At 41.6% G+C, this 22,086-nt stretch overlaps 1 protein-coding gene across 1 annotated transcript; it reads left to right on the top strand.

Moving 5' to 3' along the window:
• Positions 1-1,133: 1,133 nt before the first annotated feature.
• LOC139749439 (uncharacterized) lies at positions 1,134-19,719 on the top strand. The gene is made up of 7 exons (XM_071663302.1): positions 1,134-1,272; positions 11,714-12,003; positions 12,152-12,272; positions 12,463-12,549; positions 16,921-17,132; positions 17,545-17,697; positions 19,289-19,719. Exons 1-7 carry the CDS (start codon positions 1,266-1,268, stop codon positions 19,391-19,393), a joined length of 975 nt encoding a protein of 324 aa, XP_071519403.1. The 5' UTR covers positions 1,134-1,265; the 3' UTR covers positions 19,394-19,719.
• Positions 19,720-22,086: the final 2,367 nt, after the last annotated feature.

The raw sequence follows: 22,086 nt of genomic DNA, 5'->3' as shown, positions 1-22,086 counted from the left end.
ACATGAATACAATCACCTTGGTGTGTTGTTCTGTGTCTCGGGGTATCGTTAACATCACCTCCCCAAACCCCTGTCGTCGTCAGAAACTTTACTGCTTCATCCCCAGCCACAGTCAGATAGGAAGGATTACCACTTCCTTAATCAGAGGTTCAAACTCTTTATGCTACCTTCCCAGCTTAGCAGCCCGCAGCAACCGCTCATAGAACGGCATGCGTAAGTCACTTGGAAAGTCCAACCCCCTCCTACCTGAGCTGTTTCCTCCACCCGGGTAGCTGCGCGTCACATTGGTTCTGTCACCAGGATTCATTCGAGCAATCTGCTGCGTTCGGTTCCCAGTTGAACTATTCTTTCTTCTTTCTTCTATGAGTGCATTCTTTTTCTTCTTCTTGTCTCTCTGGATCTCGTCAGTATCACTTCCTTCACTTTACTTCATTAGCTCTCGCCTTCTTTTCTTTCTTACTAATTACCGCTTGAAATTCGTCTGTCACCTCCATTGTTGTCGGTCTCAGATCATCTGCTTCTGATTCGCTACTTGACAGCTGCAGGTCGTTGTCAATGCAGGTTATTAGTACAATCTTTTCTTGCTTAGCCAAATTCATCTTATGTTTCTGCGCACCACTTGACCCAGACATGGTGCAAAGCTTAGACAGCCGCCGGTGAAAATCGAAAATGGTTGCAGAGCGAAAGGTGAGTAACGTCTGACCAGCAGGTTGGTGTTCACCCAGAATCTGAGGGCTTGAGGCAGGCAAGGAAGAGGAGTGGAACTCGCGAAACCCAGTGAAATTTGCAGTTCGGAATAGAAGCCAAAGCCGATGATGTGTCCTAATGCCACCTGATGCCAACCATCTTATTCAAAGATTATTACCCTAGAACATCAAGCGGTTGAATAGAAGATTAACATGACTTAACCAAAGGTTAAGATAAATCACACTTCGTTGTACCAGTGGCCCCAGTCACGAACTTGATCATACCTCTATCGCATGGAGCCTGCCATCAGTATGTATAACCCACTAACGATAAAAACAATGTTTCTGGAGTTAAACATTAACAGAATGTTACAGTAAGTGAACCCGCACAACCTGTGAATAATCTTGGGAAAAGCTGTGTGTGAGGCAGGACGAGAGCTGATAAGGAATCACGTGATAGGACGATGTCGCACTGGCTGTGTTGTTTGACGAGTCGACAACGGTTCTCGTCGCGCCGGTCCACGCCACTCCTCCTCCAGCTGACCAACAGACAACACTACCTGTTACATCACCACCACCATGTCCGGTTAGTTGGGTTCTGTTTCCGTCAAAGTGTTTGATCCTAGAGTTTACTCGAGATGATTTAAGAATGATGGTGTTGCATGACTATATTGTTATGTTGAAAAAGGAACTTGGTAAATCATGTTGACTATGCGATTTTCATAAAACATAGAAGGCTAAAAGGATTTTTCATCGACATTTGTTAAGTGTGGCTATCACTACTAGTTCATGGGAATGGATCACTGAAATGGGATGAAGCAGTTCATGACAAATTACGCAACAAACACAGTTACCCAAGGGCCGGCCAGTGCCAGTAATAGCGCTTACGAGAACGTGCTACCATCGAGAAAAGCCCGTGCCAACCTTATTCTTGGCGAGTCTATCTATACAGAGACACGCGCTCATACTTCAGGTCAGATGGTTGGCCATTTGATATTGAATTGTTGCCGTAATCGAGACGTGGAGAGTTTGGATGAACTGGCCCAGATTTCTGTGTTAGATATATATTGTTGCCACTTTTGATAAGACAGCTATCACAACGCCCTCGGTGAACTTGAGCACAGGTGTAAAAACGCAGGACTTGAGCAGGTCAAGGTGAAGCCCCCAAGGGCGGGTGTAAGGCGGAAGAACGAATTTGGTTTTGAAAATGCTTAAGATATACGAAGAAAATGTATTGTCGTCAGTTAAGGTAAGTACACAGAGAGCGGGTAAGGTTTCCTTCATGAACTGGTATTTCCGTAGTCCTGTATTTGTCACCTCGATAGTTCATGTTCTACGAGTGAATAAAGAAAGTTATACAAATTACATGACTCTTGCCTCATTGCCCGATGTGCAGGTATTTACATACTAATATTTTTAGCAGACTGCCAACGCAACCCTTGATAGGAGGACCAAGCTATGTGTTGAGTCATAGACACCTAACACATGGGTTGGAGTGTTCGTAGGTCTCTTGTTATCGCTGAGAAACTGTGCATTATGGAAAACATAAGTTCGAGATTGGCCTGTAATACTGAAAGTGCAGTAGCTTGCAAACGCGCCATAAGTAAAACTCGAGAGATACGACGGATTGAAATAGCAACGAGAAATGTGGCAGAGCAGTGATATGCATTATGACGTTACTAGTAGACAAGCCATATTGAATTTCTTTTCCTTTTTTTTTTTTAATCTATGATGGGTTGCGGTAATAATCTCACGGCAGTCTATAGCCATCGTATTATAACCAACGTCTTGCTATATGTATTTGTAATTTTCATGTCAAGCATTTTTTTTTTCCTCAATAATTTCGCTATGTAATAAAATTTTTGATACCCTCGTAAATGTTGGTCATTATAATGAACTGGTAACTTGGTAACTATTGATAAAGGTTTGATGTGTTTTATGGGCGTTTTTTAACTAAGCTAACCCGTGCATTCGTCGATGTTAATTTTAAACAAAAAAAAATCGTCTAAATTACACAAGATTTCTTTCTTTGCCTAACTTATTTCAAAACTTTTGTCTCAAAAGCTTAGGTTTATAGACCGTCGAACTGGTATACATACTTCTGTATATGCAAAGAAATTCTTCCGGAACCTAAAAAAAAATCTGTAACCAACTTAAAAGAAAACATCGAAAGAGCATTGTGTTACGATGTACAAAACAATAACCATTTGATTCACTACACTAATGGTTATCTAATATTTGTGTCCTCTTGAGACAAACATTATCCATCATCCCATGAATTTCAGGCAGGCTTTGGTTTAATTTTAAGTTTACTGGCAGACCAACTTGGACAACACTTTACTAACATTTTATTTGCGACTTTTAGGGTACAGATTAAGTTTGATTACTTGGCACATTACCTCTATGATTTGATACCTAGTACATCACCATGGTCTTCATTAGGGCTGCTTTCCTTCTCACCCACGTCAATAATCGACATATCTGGCAACTTATGTTAAGCTGATAAGCCTCCGTGTCCGTGTAGGAAAACTGAGAATGAAATGTTACAATCAGTATTGTACAATTATTCAAATACATCTATTTGAGGACCCTCAATCTGAAGTTCTGTAAGGCCAAAAAATTGTAAAAATGATAATTGATAGTGATATATATATATATATATATATATATATATATATATATATATATATATATATATATATATAAAATTCGTTGCCTTAGCAGTGCTTAACTTTTGCTCTCAACCCCCGAGTCATGAATTCGAGCTCGTAAGAAAGCTCTGTCACTAAGTCTCAGTTTGTGGTCTGAGCTGATCGTTTTACCCGGCAAGTGCCCTTCCTACGTATAAGAATGCGAAACTGCGTGAGAAATATTGCTTGAGAGAAATGTGGTGCATGTCAGTGATCGGTGCTTGTGCGTGTTTTAGAGCGAATACTACTAGTAAGGTTTGGTTTACATAGTGTGAATGGAGTTGTTATAGGTGGTGTGTGTGTGTGGTGTGTGTGTGCAGCAGACGGGAAGAGTGTTAGGGGTTGGAAGCAGAGGAGTGGCGCTAAAGGTTTAAATTGGTAAGCAGTTAGGAGTGGCGGTGTGTGTGTGTATATGTTTGGGGGTGAAGGCGTCGCGTTTGTGTGTGTGGTTAGTTGGTGTAAAACGTTATTTAACGAGCAAATTATATGATGCTATTTGTCATTATGGTACTCAGTCATAAAGATGGTAGAGCTGCTCTTGAACTTGTAACAAAGAAAACAACCCGACTCGATAAGGGGCATCGCTGTTTGACTGTTTATCGATAGAGTTATCAAGGTGATACGAGCATTTGTGGTATCTGCCTTCGAGTGATTAGATCAGACGGTGACGAATGTATGTTTTTTTTCAGTGAATTCAGCTACACACTGTAGCTTGCTAGATATTAGGTACTACAATAACTGTATAGAAATTTTGAATTCGTATTGTGATTATTGTATGTTCCCCACCTACGAATAGAGATCGCTAATGCTGTACATATTTGTATCTATGGCTAAAAATACACTGTTTATGACGTAAAACACCTTAGTGTTATGGAATGTGGACCACTTATCATGCAAGTAGAGAACTGACGTCATCATAGTTATATTTCATAATATGGCATTTTGACAAATGACAAGAGAAATTTAAATAACTTGATCAGTTGGCTTCTCGTTCGGGGAAGCAGTTCTGTTTAGTCTCTACCTCTGTTGGCATTTTACATACTCAAAATATAATAAAACTTCATCGTTTTACTGAAAAATTCCACACTGACCTTTCGAGGTTTTCATTTCACATTTCTTCGTCTGGTGTCTACTCTTTGTCTCCTCATCCCCCCCCCCCCCCCCCAACACCGAATTTTATAAATGTAAATTTGCTCGGCGAGCCATTATTGTCATGTGTTATAATAACACATTTATGCATTTAGCAGTAGGTTTCATAAGATATCACAGCCGAAGTTAAGAATATCCCGGTAAAAAAACAAGAGCGTTCTACTGCTTAAGATCGCTAGGAAATACCGATAATTGGCAACAAACTCCTGGAAAGATTAAGGTAATTATTTGTTAAAGTTTATAGATACAGTACCTATCAGTACATTCGTGTGGCCCCATCTCTTGTGTGTGTGTGTTAGCTTTATAGACCTTTCGTATATTTTGTTGAATTAAACGATGTTTTGCATCTAAGAATGAAGTTGGTCATGAGACTTTGATGTACAATTCCTTTACCGGAAGCGCTAATCTATGTCAAAGTGTGATGCTGATACGGATACCCCAGGTCTTATCTGCCCTTGTCAGTTGGTGTCGAGGATGTTGATTTATTAACCTGATAGCATAAGGTACAGGAAGTTACGTATTCTGAAATATAACGACAAAATACAGAGATGGTTTGTTGGTTGTTTGGGCTTTAGGCCTATCAACTGCCAAGGTTACATCTACCAATCGGAGAATCTTTAACATCTTCAGGTGTTCAGATGGTTCTAAGACCACATACACGGTTCTAAGACCACATACACTCTCACTATGCATGTGGCCCATGACAGAGATGGTCAGCACCTTTGGGGTATATTTGCTATCCGTTACCCAAACATTTACATCTCGCAGTTGTCAAGTATAATTATTATCCTTAAATGAAAAGACTGTGAGCAAAGCGAGTTTTTTTATGTATATTATCATATTGTATTTATTTATTTATTTATTATACTTTGTCGCTGTCTCCCGCGTTTGCGAGGTAGCGCAAGGAAACAGACGAAAGAAATGGCCCCCCCCCCCCATACACATGTATATACATACGTCCACACACGCAAATATACATACCTACACAGCTTTCCATGGTTTACCCCAGACGCTTCACATGCCTTGCTTCAATCCACTGACAGCACGTCAACCCAGGTATACCACATCGCTCCAATTCACTCTATTCCTTGCCCTCCTTTCACCCTCCTGCATGTTCAGGCCCCGATCACACAAAATCTTTTTCACTCCATCTTTCCACCTCCAATTTGGTCTCCCTCTTCTCCTTGTTCCCTCCACCTCCGACACATATATCCTCTTGGTCAATCTTTCCTCACTCATCCTCTCCATGTGCCCAAACCACTTCAAAACACCCTCTTCTGCTCTCTCAACCACGCTCTTTTTATTTCCACACATCTCTCTTACCATTACGTTACTCACTCGATCAAACCACCTCACACCACACATTGTCCTCAAACATCTCATTTCCAGCACATCCATCCTCCTGCGCACAACTCTATCCATAGCCCACTCCTCGCAACCATACAACATTGTTGGAACCACTATTCCTTCAAACATACCCATTTTTGCTTTCCGAGATAATGTTCTCGACTTCCACACATTCTTCAAGGCCCCCAGGATTTTCGCCCCCTCCCCCACCCTATGATCCACTTCCGCTTCCATGGTTCCATCCGCTGCCAGATCCACTCCCAGATATCTAAAACACTTCACTTCCTCCAGTTTTTCTCCATTCAAACTCACCTCCCAATTGACTTGACCCTCAACCCTACTGTACCTAATAACCTTGCTCTTATTCACATTTACTCTTAACTTTCTTCTTCCACACACTTTTCCAAACTCAGTCACCAGCTTCTGCAGTTTCTCACATGAATCAGCCACCAGCGCTGTATCATCAGCGAACAACAACTGACTCACTTCCCAAGCTCTCTCATCCCCAACAGACTTCATACTTGCCCCTCTTTCCAAAACTCTTGCATTTACCTCCCTAACAACCCCATCCATAAACAAATTAAACAACCATGGAGACATCACACACCCCTGCCGCAAACCTACATTCACTGAGAACCAATCACTTTCCTCTCTTCCTACACGTACACATGCCTTACATCCTCGATAAAAACTTTTCACTGCTTCTAACAACTTTCCTCCCACACCATATATTCTTAATACCTTCCACAGAGCATCTCTATCAACTCTATCATATGCCTTCTCCAGATCCATAAATGCTACATACAAATCCATTTGCTTTTCTAAGTATTTCTCACATACATTCTTCAAAGCAAACACCTGATCCACACATCCTCTACCACTTCTGAAACCACACTGCTCTTCCCCAATCTGATGCTCTGTACATGCCTTCACCCTCTCAATCAATACCCTCCCATATAATTTACCAGGAATACTCAACAAACTTATACCTCTGTAATTTGAGCACTCACTCTTATCCCCTTTGCCTTTGTACAATGGCACTATGCACGCATTCCGCCAATCCTCAGGCACCTCACCATGAGTCATACATACATTAAATAACCTTACCAACCAGTCAACAATACAGTCACCCCCTTTTTTAATAAATTCCACTGCAATACCATCCAAACCTGCTGCCTTGCCGGCTTTCATCTTCCGCAAAGCTTTCACTACCTCTTCTCTGTTTACCAAATCATATTGTATGGTTAACATATTTAGTTTGGTCGATGCATAATACATGCAAGTGTTAAAGCAGAATCCACGAGATGGATTCCTCTGAAAAGTAGCGACAAACCTAAGCATGGAAGTTACTATCTAGATCTTTTTAATTAAAAAGAGGGATTTTCTTTTTTTCCGTTTCGAATGCTATTGATGAGGCTGGTCAGGCATAGGTGGACCTAATATACCAAGGCCCCTCCCCAACCCACTCGCCTTCGCTTGTTTTCAGTGAGACGCGTACCATTGATCTGGGTCGTCGACTGATTAGTCTAAACTACTGATTTGAACTCCAACCCTCTAAGCCAGTATTTCTCGGCCGGATTTTCTCCCCCCTTCCTCCCTCCCACAGGAAACCCTATCCGGACCCCCATCCCGGAGGTGACGAACCACCTTTCAAGAAACGCTGTTCTAATCTGGCCTGACTGGAGAAAACAGGAAAGAGATTGTATGTCTTTAGTTAACGTTGGATGTTGTCATTTAAGGTAATTTTCTTTGTCCTTTAATTGTTTGAAAATACTGTTTCTTCTTTTTTTTAGTCTGTGTATTCTTTGGTGAATCGTGGTTTGCAAAGTTGTATTCTATAGTGTATGTTTTTATACTTTTACTTTATAGGTAGTTTTTCAGTGTAAATGTTTTATATCTGAATGTAATTGTTGAAATTGCATTTCTAGTTGGCGACTAACCAACTCCCATACTGTACTAGATTCCCACGTGCTTGATGATCAATTGTATGGGTGTCTGATTTTGGACTAGATTCCCCTCCTCCCCACCGCCGTAAATGATGGCAAGAACTGATATTTGTAGGTGAAACATTGTTGGTTCTTAGAATGTGCTATTCGACGGGCCTACTTTGCATATTTTCACTGTAAGGGGAGCTCCCAACCCGCCAATTTTGTATCGTGTAACTTTTTACACTTCGGTATTCTACTCACTTTCACAATTCTTAAGTTTATTTCAATCATCCACTACTCTTGTACTAAAATAGTACTTCTTAGCAACCTTTTTTTTTCTAACAAATTTCCTGTTCAATTTCATGTTATGGCCTTTTTTTTTTTTTCGTTTTCTTTTATCCTTGCGTTCTTCTACAAATTTGTTCCTGTCAACCTCATCAAACTGGTGGTCATATTATAGCCTCTAGCCTTTTCCTGTTGTTCGGCTCTTAATTCTGGTACCATCTTTGCTGCCATACTCTGGATCTTTCAGTCAGTATCTTTAAGTGCGGTGACCTAACTTGAGAAGGATACTCTAGTTTTAGCCTAATATAGGATGCGAGGAGCTTACTGTTCATGAACGAATGCCGTTCGTTCTATTTCCTCGTAAACAGTTTGTCTCCTTTACTGTTTTCCTAATGTGGGTCTCTGGTGACTGGTCAGGGACTATGTCAACCCCCAAGTCTCTCTTGCAGTTTCATGCAGCTTGATTTCTGATTTTGCAACAATCGTATTGAAGCTTTATTATACTCTATCCCATCCTCATTATATTTACTAGGGTTGAATTTCATCAGACCAACTTTGGAATGTGTTTAGGTCACCGTATAAGTTACTGCACCCCCTCTTTTCACTTGCCCCTATGACTTTGTCAGTCAGTCCATGTGTTTCCGAATCTTTCAACTCCTGGCCTGCATCTGTAAGTCCGTCCGTGTTACGAATCTTTCAACTCCTGGCCTGCATCTGTAAGTCCGTCCGTGTCTCTTTGCCGACACTCGTATGCAGGCATTAGTGCTTTTCCTCTTCTTTTTTTTTGTATCTTCCCTTACTCCCGGTCTGTGCTGTGCAGATTGTAACCCCCCCCCCCCCCCACACACACACAGCCTTCTGTCTTTGTTTCTGTGTTTCCCTGAACTGTGTGTGTGTGTGTGTGTGTACATATGATAACCATATGTGTATTACGAGAAGAGAGCTTTCAAACTCGTATTGCTCCGTGCTTTAACCTTGTATGTAAATATCGTGTTTTTACTCTAATTTGTGCACACACACACACACCAGCCCACGTGAATTTGTAGTTTCGTTTGCTATCCTGTTAGTTATCATTAGGTGCATATTTCGTCACCTAACTTAGTGCTACATATGGATGAGTAATAGACGGCCGACTATGTTTAAATGTGTAGTAATATGGCGGAAAACAGTGTGTTCCTTTAGTTTTGACAGACGGATGTGCCAAGTGGATTTTAGGTTTATTTCAGAGAAAGCCACACAAGTGTAGGCTACAAGATTTTTTTTGTCTGATAAGCCTTATCTTCTCTGCTTATCTCGAGGTAAGGGATATGTGGGGAAGAATGATGAGAGTGGTGGATGATTGTAGATGGGCCAAGCGGGAATACTGGATTAATGGATGACATTAGGGAGGGAGGTAGAAATCGAACAGTGAAAGGGTGGACAGAGGAAACAGACGAAAGAACAATATTGGTTGTCGTAAGTGTACTGATATCAGAGTAGCTCAGTATCGGTTAATGAGAGCTGGGAAGTAGAGAAGAACACACCTTGACGTAAGTTTACACCGCATTATATTGCTGATTTGGACACAACACTACGATCTTTGGGTATAATGGCTTGTTCTTTAAAACTCTGAATCCTTCATCAACTCCCATATCCGCAGATATCCTGAATCTCGCAGTCTTCTCTTTGATCAACAGTATGGCTTACGCAAGGCGAAATTCATTGGTGATATTCTTTCCTATCTCACTAATGTCTGGCCATCGTCAATGAAAGATTTTTGGGAATCCTATGTAGTTGTCCATGATATATCTAAAGCTTTTGAGAGGATGTGGCGTCTTCGTCTCATCTATAAGCTCCCCTCTTTTGGCTTCCCTTCCTCAGTGCTCCCTCGTATCTAGCTTCCTCTCTGCTCGATCTATCTCATTGGTTGTTGATGGATCAGACTCCGTTTTTTCATCAACAGGGGTGTCCCTCAAGGTTCTGCCCTGTCTCCTTTTTCTCCTTTCTGTGAAAGATTTCCTTCTACAAATAACCAAATGCAGTTATAAGCTGACAATTCAACACTGCATTCTTCCACATCCCTCAAATCTGCTTCTTCTCTCTCGATCTACATCTTTCCTCGACACAACTTCCTCAAAAAAGAAAAAAAAAAATCGACATGATATCTCGGCTGGGTAGACAAAATCTGGTTAAGTTTAATGCCTCAAGACCCAATTTTTGCCCCTCTTTATCGAAAATTCCACACAACTTTCTTTTTTGTCTCCAACGGATTTGTAGTACTTTGTACACGGTAACATCCACACTATCTTGGAAATTTCACATCATGGAAATAGCAAAGTCTGTCTATAAGAAACTGGGAGTCCTGTTTATATGTTGAACATTATTTTTTTCTGAACAGTTGCTTCGTTTATGCAAAGGTTTGATACGTCTCGGGTGGCTGTAGCTCTGCATCCTTGCTTGACATAGTTGAGTCGAAAGCAGTTCTACTCGTGAACTCTTCCAGGCTAACCTCAGAACTTGACATCCACTTGCCATACGCCGCAATGTTGATTCACTTTCCCTCTCTGTACTATATTACTTTGGTTTTTGCTCCCGAGAGCTGGCTGCTTGTGCGCCCTCCTTACCTCTAGCTAGACCACCTGATACTCTGCAAGCTGGTGCGTCACATGATTACTGTGTGTGCTTTAATCTGACAATTTTACGATAACTTTGTACTTCACGAGTCTAGGAGGTTAGAACCAGGTCAGGCCCTAGCCTTTTGGGGGATGAATCTCGTTTGGGGTGCTCTCCCCTAAATTACAAGCACTAGGGAGTCCAAAGACATGACCTAAGGAAAGATGTGAAAATTTAGGGTGTCTAGGACAGAATTTCCTGGTTTTTGAAGACTGCCATATATCACTGGAGACTAAAAGACCACGAAAGCAGTCTGAGCCATACCCTCAGAGCGTGCAGAGGGTATAGGAAGGGCCGGCCCTGATCAGAACAACATTAAGTGATTATATATGCTGTCCACTCACCTCGTGTGTTAACGCTGTGTTATTCCAAGAAATAAGTTGCTGTCACAGCAATTAGTAAAAAGAATCAAAGCTAAGATAAAGTATCACTCATAAATTAATACTTTAATAAAATCCGTTACTGGTACGACCATAATCTTAAAAAAATACATATGAAAAACAAAGACTCAAGATGCATGACTGAAACGTAGTTAGATTACTTTATCTGCCTTTTTGCCAGCGAACAGAAAATTAGACTCGGTGCACCTTTGTGATGCGATGGCTGCTGTTACTGGGAACAATGAAAGTTTGATCTTATCATCAGACGTGACGTGGCCTCCCACGTTTCCAGAAAATAATAATAAAAAAATCCTACAAAGATATGGTCCACTATCATTATCTTGCCCTGAACACGGCACAGGTCACGTATCTCAAGCGAACCTGTCTAACGGGCTAGGCTTGAGGAGGTTTGTGAGTTTGATGCGGAATTTGATTCTCGTAAGCGAATTTCATTACACCAGATTGCATGTTGTTCACATTTCTTAGGGACCTCTTAAGATAAAGTTCTTGCAAACATGTTTTCCCTAAAATTCGAATATCAAATGGTTAAAAACGTAGGCTAACTCTGGCCGCGTGTGTGTGCGGTGTTGTTCCAGTCTACCACACTGAGGATACTGGGGAATGCAGAAAGTACAACTTCCGCCGCATCCACACCACCACCATCCGCTTTCAAGTGAGGGCTGCTCACGACGTCGCCATCTGCCTCTCTCCCGACGATGAGGAGGACCCCGAGGACTTGTACGAGATCTTTATCGGATGCTGGGAGGGCGGGGAGTCTGGCATCCGTCGCAAGACTCAAGACATCTGTCGGATCGAGACCCCAGATATCCTGAGCGATGAAGAGTTCAGGAGCTTTTGGATTAAAATCCAACATGGGATCATTAAGGTCAGCTTGGACTTCCCAAGATTTTTTTCTTCTTCAGATATTGGGCTTGACGAAGTCTCAAATTTTATGGAGAAAATGTTTACTTTATTCAAGTATATGAAATAGGATTTGGTGGATGAATCGCTAACCTTACGGTACCACTTGGCAGGTGGGCCGGTCTGGGCAGAAGCACCCCTTCATGAGCTACTCGGACCCAGAGGCCCTGCTGCATGTTACCTGGTATGGCTACTCCACGGGCTGGGGCGCAGAGGGAGAGTGGATCTTCCCGGGTACGGCCTCTTTTCCTCCCACTTGTCATACAAGAATGTCTTGGTAGTTGCTTAATATGGATATAAAAGTGTTTTTCTTGTAAAAAGTTGAGATTAATTTCTCCAAGTAATGGCAACGAAAAAGCCATATGATGAGCTTAGGAGAAGCCCTCGAGATGACTGGACTAGTAACGTGTTTGTCTTCCGCCAGATGACGATGATACTTCGTCCTCGTCCTCGTCTGCCATGTCGTCGTCGGACTCTGAAGCTGAAGACATCAACAACCTGGAGGACAGACGTAAGAAAAATCACTGTGGTGCCTTTGGTGGGAAGAAGTCTTAGAACAAAGAGCTCTGAGTGAATCGTAGCTGAAACAAGACTGCTATGAAAGTGCTTCATTATAAAAGTTTTAGGGCTGTACATACCATTTACGTAGATAGCTGGACGTGGAATGAATACCTTGGGGTCCTGAATATTGGCGTAACCTTCGACCTGAATCTTAACGTTTTGCGGATATTATCATCTTGCTATGGGTCGCACTCTTATGCTTACGTTGCTAATGATGTCAGGGATAACTAGGTGTAGAATGGCAAAACACCAATTCTACCTACCCCTAACTCAAAGGTATTCTACTGTTTTACCTTGATGCTCTAACAGCTGTATTTGAATATGTACATAAGGATGTAAAATAGCACCCGCGGTTACACCGAATTCCATAAATCCTGTTAGTTGCTTTCACATAATATGTACAGTTACGAATATATATATATATATATATATATATATATATATATATATATATATATATATATATATATATATATATATCATAATGTGTGTGTGTGTGTATATGTATATGCATTTTTTTTTTTCGTTGTCTCCCTCGTTAGCGAGGTAGCATAAGGAAACGGACGAAAGTATGGCCCAACCAACCACACATGTATATACATAAATACATAAACTCCCATACACGCACCTATACATACCTGTACCTTTCAGCGCATGCATACATATACGTACACAGACATATATGTACACGTGCATATTCAACCATGCTGCCTTCATCCATTCCCCCGCCACACATGAAATAGCTTTACCCCCGCGCGCACGCGCTAAGAAAAGACAACAAAGGCCACATTCGTTCACACTCGGTCTCTATCTGTCATGTGTAATGCACCAAAACCACGGCTCCCTTTCCACATCCAGTGCCCCCGGAACTTTCCATGGTTTACCCCAGACGCTTCACATGCCCTGGTTCAATCCATTGACAGCACGTCGACCCCGGTATACCACATCGTTCCAATTCACTCTGTTCTTTGCACTCCTTTCACTCTCCTGTATGTTCAGGCCCCAATCGCTCAAAATCTTTTTCACTCCATCGTTCCACCTCCAATTTGGTCTCCCACTTCTCGTTCCCTACACCTCTGACACATATATCCTCATTGTCAACCTTTCCTCGCTCATTCTCTCCATGTGACCAAACCATTTCAATACACCCTCTTGTGCTCTCTCAACCACACTCTTTTATTACGAAACATCTCTCTTACCCTTTAATTACTTACTCGATCAAACTACCTCACACCACATATTGTCCTCAAACATCTCATTTCCAAAACATTCACCCTCCTCCGCACAACCCTATCTATAGCCCATGCCTTACAACCATATAACATTGTTGGAACCACTATTCCTTCATACATACCCATTTTTGCTCTCCGAGATAACGTTCTCGCCTTCCACACATTCTTCAAGGCTCCCAGAGCCTTCGCCCCCTCCCCCACCCTATGACTCGCTTCCGCTTCCATAGTTCCATCTGCGGCCAAATCCACTCCCAGATATCTAAAACACTTCACTTCCTCCAGTTTTTCTTCATTCAAACTTACCTCCCAGTTGACTTGTCCCTCAACCCTACTGAACCTAATAACCTTGCTCTTATTCACATTTACTCTCAGCTTTCTTCTTTCACACACTTGACCAAACTCAGTCACCAGCTTCTGCGGTTTCTCACCCTGAATCAGCCACCAGAGCTGTATCATCAGCGAACAACTGACTCTCTTCTCAAGCCCTCTCATCCACAACAGACTGCATACTTCCCCCCCCCCTCCTCCAAAACTCTTGCATTCACCTCCCTAACAACCCCATCCATAAACATATTAAACAACCATGGAGACATCACGCACCCTTGCCGCTAACCGACATTCACTGGGAACCAATCAGTTTCCTCTCTTCCTACTCATATGCATGTCTTTCATCTTCGATAAAAACTTTTCGCTGCTTCTAGCAACTTGCCTCCCACACCATATACTCTTAATACCTTCCACAGAGCCTGTCTATCAACTCTATCATATGCCTTCTCCAGATCCATAAATGCTACATACAAATCCATCTGTTTTTCTAAGAATTTCTCGCACACACATTTTCAAAGCAAACACCTGATCCACACATCCTCTACCACTTCTGAAACCACACTGCTCTTCCCTAGTCTGATGCTCTGTACATGCCTTTACCCGCTCAATCAATACCCTCCCATATAATTTCCCAGGAATACTCAACAAACTTATACCTGTGTTATTTGAACACTCGCCCTTATTCCCTTTGCCTTTGTACAATGGTACTATGCATGCATTCCGCCAATCCTCAGGTACTTCACCATAAACCGTACATACATTGAATATCCTCACCAACGAATAAACAACACAGTCACCCCCTTTTTTAATGAATTCCATAGCAATACCATCCAAACCCACCGCCTTGCCGGCTTCCATCTTCCGCAAAGCTTTCACCACCTATGTTTACAAAATCATTCTCCCTGACCCTTTCACTTCGCACACCACCTCGATCAAAACACCCTATATCAGCCACTCTTATCATCAAACACATTTAACAAACCTTCAAAATACTCACTCTATCTCCCTCTCACTTCACCACTACTTGTTATTACCTCCCCTTAGCCCCCTTCACCGATGTTCCCATTTGTTCTCTTACGCACTTTATTTACCTCCTTCCAAAACATATTTTTATTCTCCCTAGAATTTAATGATACTCTCTCACCCCAACTCTCATTTGCCCTCTTTTTCACATCTTGCAACTTTCTCTTGACCTACTGCCTCTTTCTTTCATACATCTCCCTGTCATTTGCACTGTTTCCCTGCAAAAATCGTATTCTCGCAGTCTATCTACACTAAAGCAGACTCGCAACTTCAAGCAGTTGAATCTCACATCATGTATAAACATTTGACAAGTAACCTAGTAACTAGTGTTGGTAAAATTACGTAAAAAGTTGGTATTTCCGAAAATTCACAGAAATGAAAATGGACCCGGAAGTGCTGCCGATATGGCATGACTTGTATATACAGACTTTGGCATTTTCGTCTCGGATCTTTGTGTCATCCGCCACAGGGCAATTATCCACAAGGTAGAACTAATGTCTAATGCAGTTTTGGAAGGATATCAGTGACGCTTGTGGAGTTGTCAACATAAGGCTCTTACCGATTATTAACACATGCTACAATGGAAATTCTGACATTCATTTGCATATTTTTGTCTCATCGATATCACTACGGTGTCTAAAACTGAAAAGTGATCCTGGTTTTGTTTTCGAATGAAACCATTACAGTGGCTGTCGTATCATTTTGTCTGTTCAGTCAATTGTTTAGTATGCAATGATTCTAATTTTCTGTGCATGAAAACACAAATGATGTAACACAAGTTGTAAGGAACAGTTTGTTCAGGTCATTAAATTTCATTAGATGATGGGTATATGTATGATAGCTTAGGTGGTCTGAAGGTGTATTAGGATGATTTACTTCCAGAGCTTGTACTGAATTCCCAACCAACCCTTATTTTCATGACTAGATGAAGCCTATCATAGACGTCTTTAGTATTCATCGCGCATTATACCCAATTCTTTGCAAAATTTGCAAATGCTGAAATTACCTAAATAACTCCTGTAGAATCTTTGAGACATAAAATCCATGGCTATATTGTCTAAAGCCAGGAGCAAAGTAAGAGGCCATTTACCAAATTCAGTATGTACTTCATCTTTGATAACAGTAATGTGCAACAGCCATCAAATGACGGGCAAGTAAATGATAACAGTAATGTGCAACAGCCATCAAATGACGGGCAAGTAAACCTTGAAAACTACACTAGAGCCTGATCTTAAGGCGATATCTTAATTAGAGGCTTTGGTAATTAGTGGTCTACATTTAACTTTGTACACAACTCCAGGGCTATTTTACAGGGGCTTCAGTAGCTTCGAGGCTGCGTTGCAATTAGTTACAAGGGAAGTGGACTTTTGAAGTGCAAAGTTCCTTGACGAAACTGTACTTCTTTTCTTCCATTCAAGACGATACAGGCTTATTGAAAGTGAATTTCCATTCCTACTTGTACTTGGAATAATTTCAAGTTTTACCTAATGTACTGGAAGTAGATGATTGAATATGTAAAAAATTAGAAAAAATCCTGTCTTGTATATGTAATTTAGTACTTCATGAAGATTGCATTTCCAGTAAGACAGATTGCTCATGGGGAGCTTTAAGCTGTGATGTGGTTGTAATCCTTTCAATAAAGACAATTCGTCTCTATCGTTGCAAAATAGTTGATGGTCCATTGTAGGTCTCTGTGCCTGATAATTTTTCCTGGTTACTGACTACTTATTTTTTTTCAGCTATCCAGTACAAACGACCTGCCCGTTGGGTTCCTGCCAAGGGCGGCTACTTCCCACATCGTCCTGTGTCTGGAGGTGAGGGTCCTGATGGAGAGGTGTACGTGGGCATGGCCCACCATGAAGGCGGTTACATCCTGGGTATGGTCGTGCCGGACCACGGCTGCTGCTACATCCCCTTCGGAGGAGATGCAATCCCCAAGGATGAGTACTTTGTGAGTCAGGGTCCAGTTTTGAGTACTTTGTGAGACAAGGCCCACTTTTAAAAGTCCTGTGTGAATCAGGGTCCACTTCTGTAGCTCTTTATCACCAAAGCAAATGATGACGGGTAATCATACCAGTAATTATAGTGAAAGAAACTTGCTGAATATCTTATGTATGTCTCACTTCATTAAACCAGGTGAAACTTAATACAGAGGGTCATTGAGAGATTTGATGTCTTGAGGCATGTTGGTATAATTAACTACTCGTTGTGTCTATTTTCCGAATGAACATGGTTAATTCTCGTTAAAGTTTCGTCTTATTAACACTTTAAAGGATACTGACACAAATATCTTTCTTGTCATCGAGTAGTTCATCTACAGCTGCATAACTCCGAAAACCACTAAAACCTTGGCTTCCCTGCAGGTGCTGAGCAACCCTGAGAGCGTGACTCTGAGCTGGGAGCCTGGCAGCAAGGGCAAAGTGCCACCAGGTGCCCTTCAGGGGGGCATTTCAGAGGATGGGGAGCGGCTCTTCATCGGCCGCGTGTCGGTTGATGGTGTCGTGTCTGTTGGCAAGGTAAACGTCTTTATAGCTAGGCTTGGTTGAACCTTGGTTTACTTGACAGTAATAACTAGGCGCAAATGAATCTCGGGTTATGTCATGTTAACTAGGCGTATTTGAACCTTTATTTATCTGACACGATATTTCATCAGTTCTGAGATACGGTTCTGTTACTCTTGCATACACTTCTATACTGCTTGCTGCATACTATAAGTCACTGTAATAATGCCTTTCCTTACATGATCCTTTGAGAAAGTCGTACAGCCTTGGAAGAAAAATGTACTCTGGCTCCGCAGTGAACAATGTGCATCGTTTGTTCTGTTTGTACGGCCATGTATACATTTTTTGAGGTAATTACTGTATCATTGATACTGGTACTTGCGTGTATCATCAGCATCTACCTCCCCAAAGGTCTGTAGAAAAAGATCAAAGTTCCCGCGCTGTAAGATTTTGTTCATATTAAACAGGACTTTTGTTTAATATGCAATATATTAACGTACAATGAGGGGGGGAGATGTCCAATTCATGCAAGTGAACAGTAATTCTCATGAGTCAGATGCTTAAAGATAAAGCGTATTTGGTAAAACGAGAGAGAGAGAGAGAGAGAGAGAGAGAGAGAGAGAGAGAGAGAGAGAGAGAGAGAGAGAGAGAGAGAGAGAGAGAGAGAGAGAAACTATGCAGAAAAGATTGTAGGTGCCACAGCTCACAGCATTTACTTATATTGAAACTTTAGTGATAACATGGAGCCCTTAAGTCGAAGAAATATAAGAAAAAAAATCCTTTAATTCCGAAGCTTCCTTGCATCAGACCCACAATATGATAAATATGAAACGGAAACAATTTTGATTTTTTTTAACTGAATCTAGATCTAAGGAGAGATTCCAGTTCTAGTAGATGTGCCACGTTAATCTGTGCTTAGAGTTGTTCTGACTTCTATCTGTGCTTATGATTGTTCTGACTTCTATCTGTGCATGTAATTGTCCCGACTTTTACACACACACACACAAACATACACACACACATAGCTCAACATATCATCTTCAACTCCATTTACACGGAGCGGACCAAGTCCATACTGGAATATACGTTTTGAGGAAATTTGTTTGTAGAGCAGCGGGTCTCCATCCCTGCAGACTAGCAAAAGGGTTAGGGACACCCAGGTCCTTGGCACAGGATATTGGTTTTTATTTTTCCTGGAATCCAGATTAACTTGGATTGAATTCGCCTCATTCTTCCCGTAGCTCAGTTCTTCAGCGTCTTCATTTTATAAAGAACTTCGAAACCTCCGTCTTCAACCTTCGTGTAATCCAGAGCAACTTCAGTAGCAAACTCTTTATTCTTCTTGTGCTCCAGATTTTGAGATGCTTACACTCGGTCTCCCCTTTAATCTAGAACTTTTTTCCGCTTCATATTAATCCTTCTGGAGCATCATATTCTTCCCTCCTGCAGCATATATATCTTATAGCCTCTGCATCCTCCATCCTTTAACTGAGAACTTCTGCAACTTCATCTTCTGTCTGATCCAGGACATCAGTGGCCTCCGCTTTCTCCCTCATGTAATCTCAACAGGGCCACAACAATTCCTGATGAAATATTCTTTTCCCAGGTCCACCCTAGCCACGAGACGTGCTACGTGCCCTATGGTGGCAGCGAGCACTCCCACAAAGACTATGAAGTCCTTTGCGTCCAGAATGTGCCTTGCAAGGTCTAAAGTCTACCCTCGAGGTTGAAGATGATGATATCTGAAGCGTAAACCAAGAGCCTCCATCTAGTTCACATGTTTGAAAATTTAACCAAATTTCCTTGAAGTCTGAGTACCGCCATATATACCCTAGTAATTCTGTTAAGCAGAGGACCTTTTGCCTTCAGGAGATTGGTTGAAAATAGAATTTTCTTCGTGAATTGAACATACATTGGTTTCAAGGTTTTGTTTGAGAAGACATGATTAAACACTCCACTTGACGGACTATGGATCGCTTCTGCAGGAAAACTTAAGCTAAATTTGTTTATAAAGATATAAAGTTGGTACAACTGTTATGTGTTACATTACTGACCCTTTTGACATACTGATGTTTTTGAATGGAAAATAAGTGTTTTGAAGATCCAAAGTTCGTGATCACAAGGAAGATTGTAACAATTGTTGAAAAATACGTGGAAAATTTTATGAGGAGAACAAATAGAATAACAAGTGAGGAGAGTAGATGCGGAAGCTGTAGGAGGCAAGGAAGACGTGGAGAAGAGGTAAATAAGTATTTTAAAGGACTTGCATGTGTAAAATAAGTGGATGGCGGATGTCTGGGACGAAATGATAAACGAAGTTAGCATCATTGCTAATCCTCTGGTGTAAAGAGGAGGTCGTGAAAACCTTATGCTTAGATGAAAATTGGCACAACGGTAGTGGATAGGATTGGAGTAATACCTCAAGAAAGAGGGGAGTCCTCCACCTTTTCTTTAGGAGTCAATTAACCAGAATTTTCAATGTACGTGTTACCCAATATGAGTTGCCTGAGGACTGGCAGAATGCTAGTATAGTACTATCATTAAAAAGACTCTGGGGGGACAGGAACTGCTCGAATTTCAGGGGTAAAAAAGTCTGTTCAGTATAGTTCTGAAGGTATATGGGAGAGTGATGACTGAGAGGTGTGGTGGTATACACAAAACATTCGATTAGGGAAGAAGTTTGGCTTTGGGAATATTAGGAGATGCGCGGATCAGGGTTTTGCTTAAGAAAAAAAAAATACGTAAAGAAAGAGGGAGATTGGTATATGGCATATCTGGTCCTGGAGAAAGCGTATGATACGACTGACATGATATACCTTTTGGAGGGTCAACGAATTATGGTGTGGAAAGACAGTTACTAGATGCAGGGACGAGTTTCTAACGGAGGAATAAGGTGTGTGTGTGTGTTTGTAAGGAGAGAAGGGCAAGTGCTTCCAAGTGTAACTGGACCTGCGCCAAGGGTGTTTGATGTCACCACACCTGTTCAATCTGTCCTGGAGAAAGTGGGGTTGTTCTGGTACATAAAAAAGGACATGGCAGGTGATGGAAGCTGAAGTGAGTTATCCGGTAGGAGCTTGGAGGGCAAAGGTCTTGGGGTGCATCCATCACTGTATAGAGGTAGAATTCCTTACGTTACAAAGATGGATACCTTTGGAGAGATCATGGCGTTGGGGACTGGATGAAAAAAGAATAAAGTTTATGTGCTGGAAACCAAATGTATGAGGACAATACTTAGCGTGAGGAGGGCCAATTATATACGGAATGATAATGTAAGAGTGAGGCGTGGTAGTAAGTTGACAGAACTGACCACGGTGAGCTGAAGTAGTTTGGACATATAGCGAGGACGAACGAAGAGACTAACACGGGATCTACATGGCAGAAGTGGAGGGAGTATGGTTGAGTAGAAGACTGGCGAGACTGAAGGATGGTGAAAGAGGCTTTGAGGTACAGGGGCCTGAACGTTCGGGAAGGTGAGAAGTATGCATGAGATAGAACGAATTAGAGCGGTGTGGCGTATGGGAGCCGAACTGCTTACAATGGGCTGAAGCAAGGCATGTGAAAGTGGTATGAAGAAACCATGAAGAAGGTTTATGATGCCTGGCTGTTTTGATAGGGGATCTCTGGTTTCGGTGCATTATCCATGGCAGTCAGAGAATGTATGAGAGCTTATTTCGTAAATTTCCTTGGACAAACTTCGTCTCATGTTGTGAAAGTGCTGATAATATTGCAGACCTCGTATTTCCAGTACATAGAGTGAATCTATCAGGCAATTTGGGTCATCCAGCCTTCAACTCTGGGCATCTTGCAAGATAATCACAAAATGCCCCAGGAGCATGAACTTACGTTTGATCAAAATCCAAAAAGACCAAAAAAACATTTTCAGTGTTGCTACGAATTTGATTCCTACTTTTTTAAGTGTTATGTTCTGTAGAATGATTTCACACAGATTATCACACACTGGTTACGTTCGTGCGAACGCTGAAATATTAGTAATAAGCGTAGTTAAGCGTCCCAACTCGAGGGAGGAGCCTAGGAAAGGAGGAAGAACTCCTTCAGGTGAGGAGTAGCATCCTAGATTATTCATGATCTTGAGGTCGATAATAAAAGTGTTAAACACAGACTTCCCAGGGGTTTAACACATGGACAAGAAGTTAGTATTCCGAGTAAGTAACCCGTGGGAGACTTTTTTTTGTATGCGTGTTACACTGTCGCCCGTTCTTTGTTCGTAGAACACCTTCATTACGGTAATTTTCAGTTAATCATGCACTATGTAATATTAGTTCAAATGAATTTATCTTGATTGTAGTCTTATCATAACTAGGCTGCGAACGGAAGGTTAACAGCAAATAATGGGAGACGGATTCCACTGGGCTTCACATCTGGACATGGAGTGCAATGGCCTCC

This window comes from Panulirus ornatus, chromosome 7 (genome assembly GCF_036320965.1).
Source record: "Panulirus ornatus isolate Po-2019 chromosome 7, ASM3632096v1, whole genome shotgun sequence".
In the NCBI taxonomy this organism is placed as follows: Eukaryota; Metazoa; Arthropoda; class Malacostraca; order Decapoda; family Palinuridae; genus Panulirus; species Panulirus ornatus.
Note: the sequence above shows the minus strand (reverse complement) of the source record. Positions and strands in the feature narration are given on the sequence as shown.

Coding starts and splice junctions, on each gene's coding strand:
- LOC139749439 (XM_071663302.1), top strand. Junction 12,273..12,462: donor GGGAGAGTGGATCTTCCCGG/GTACGGCCTCTT, acceptor GTCTTCCGCCAG/ATGACGATGATACTTCGTCC. Junction 12,550..16,920: donor CAACAACCTGGAGGACAGAC/GTAAGAAAAATC, acceptor ATTTTTTTTCAG/CTATCCAGTACAAACGACCT.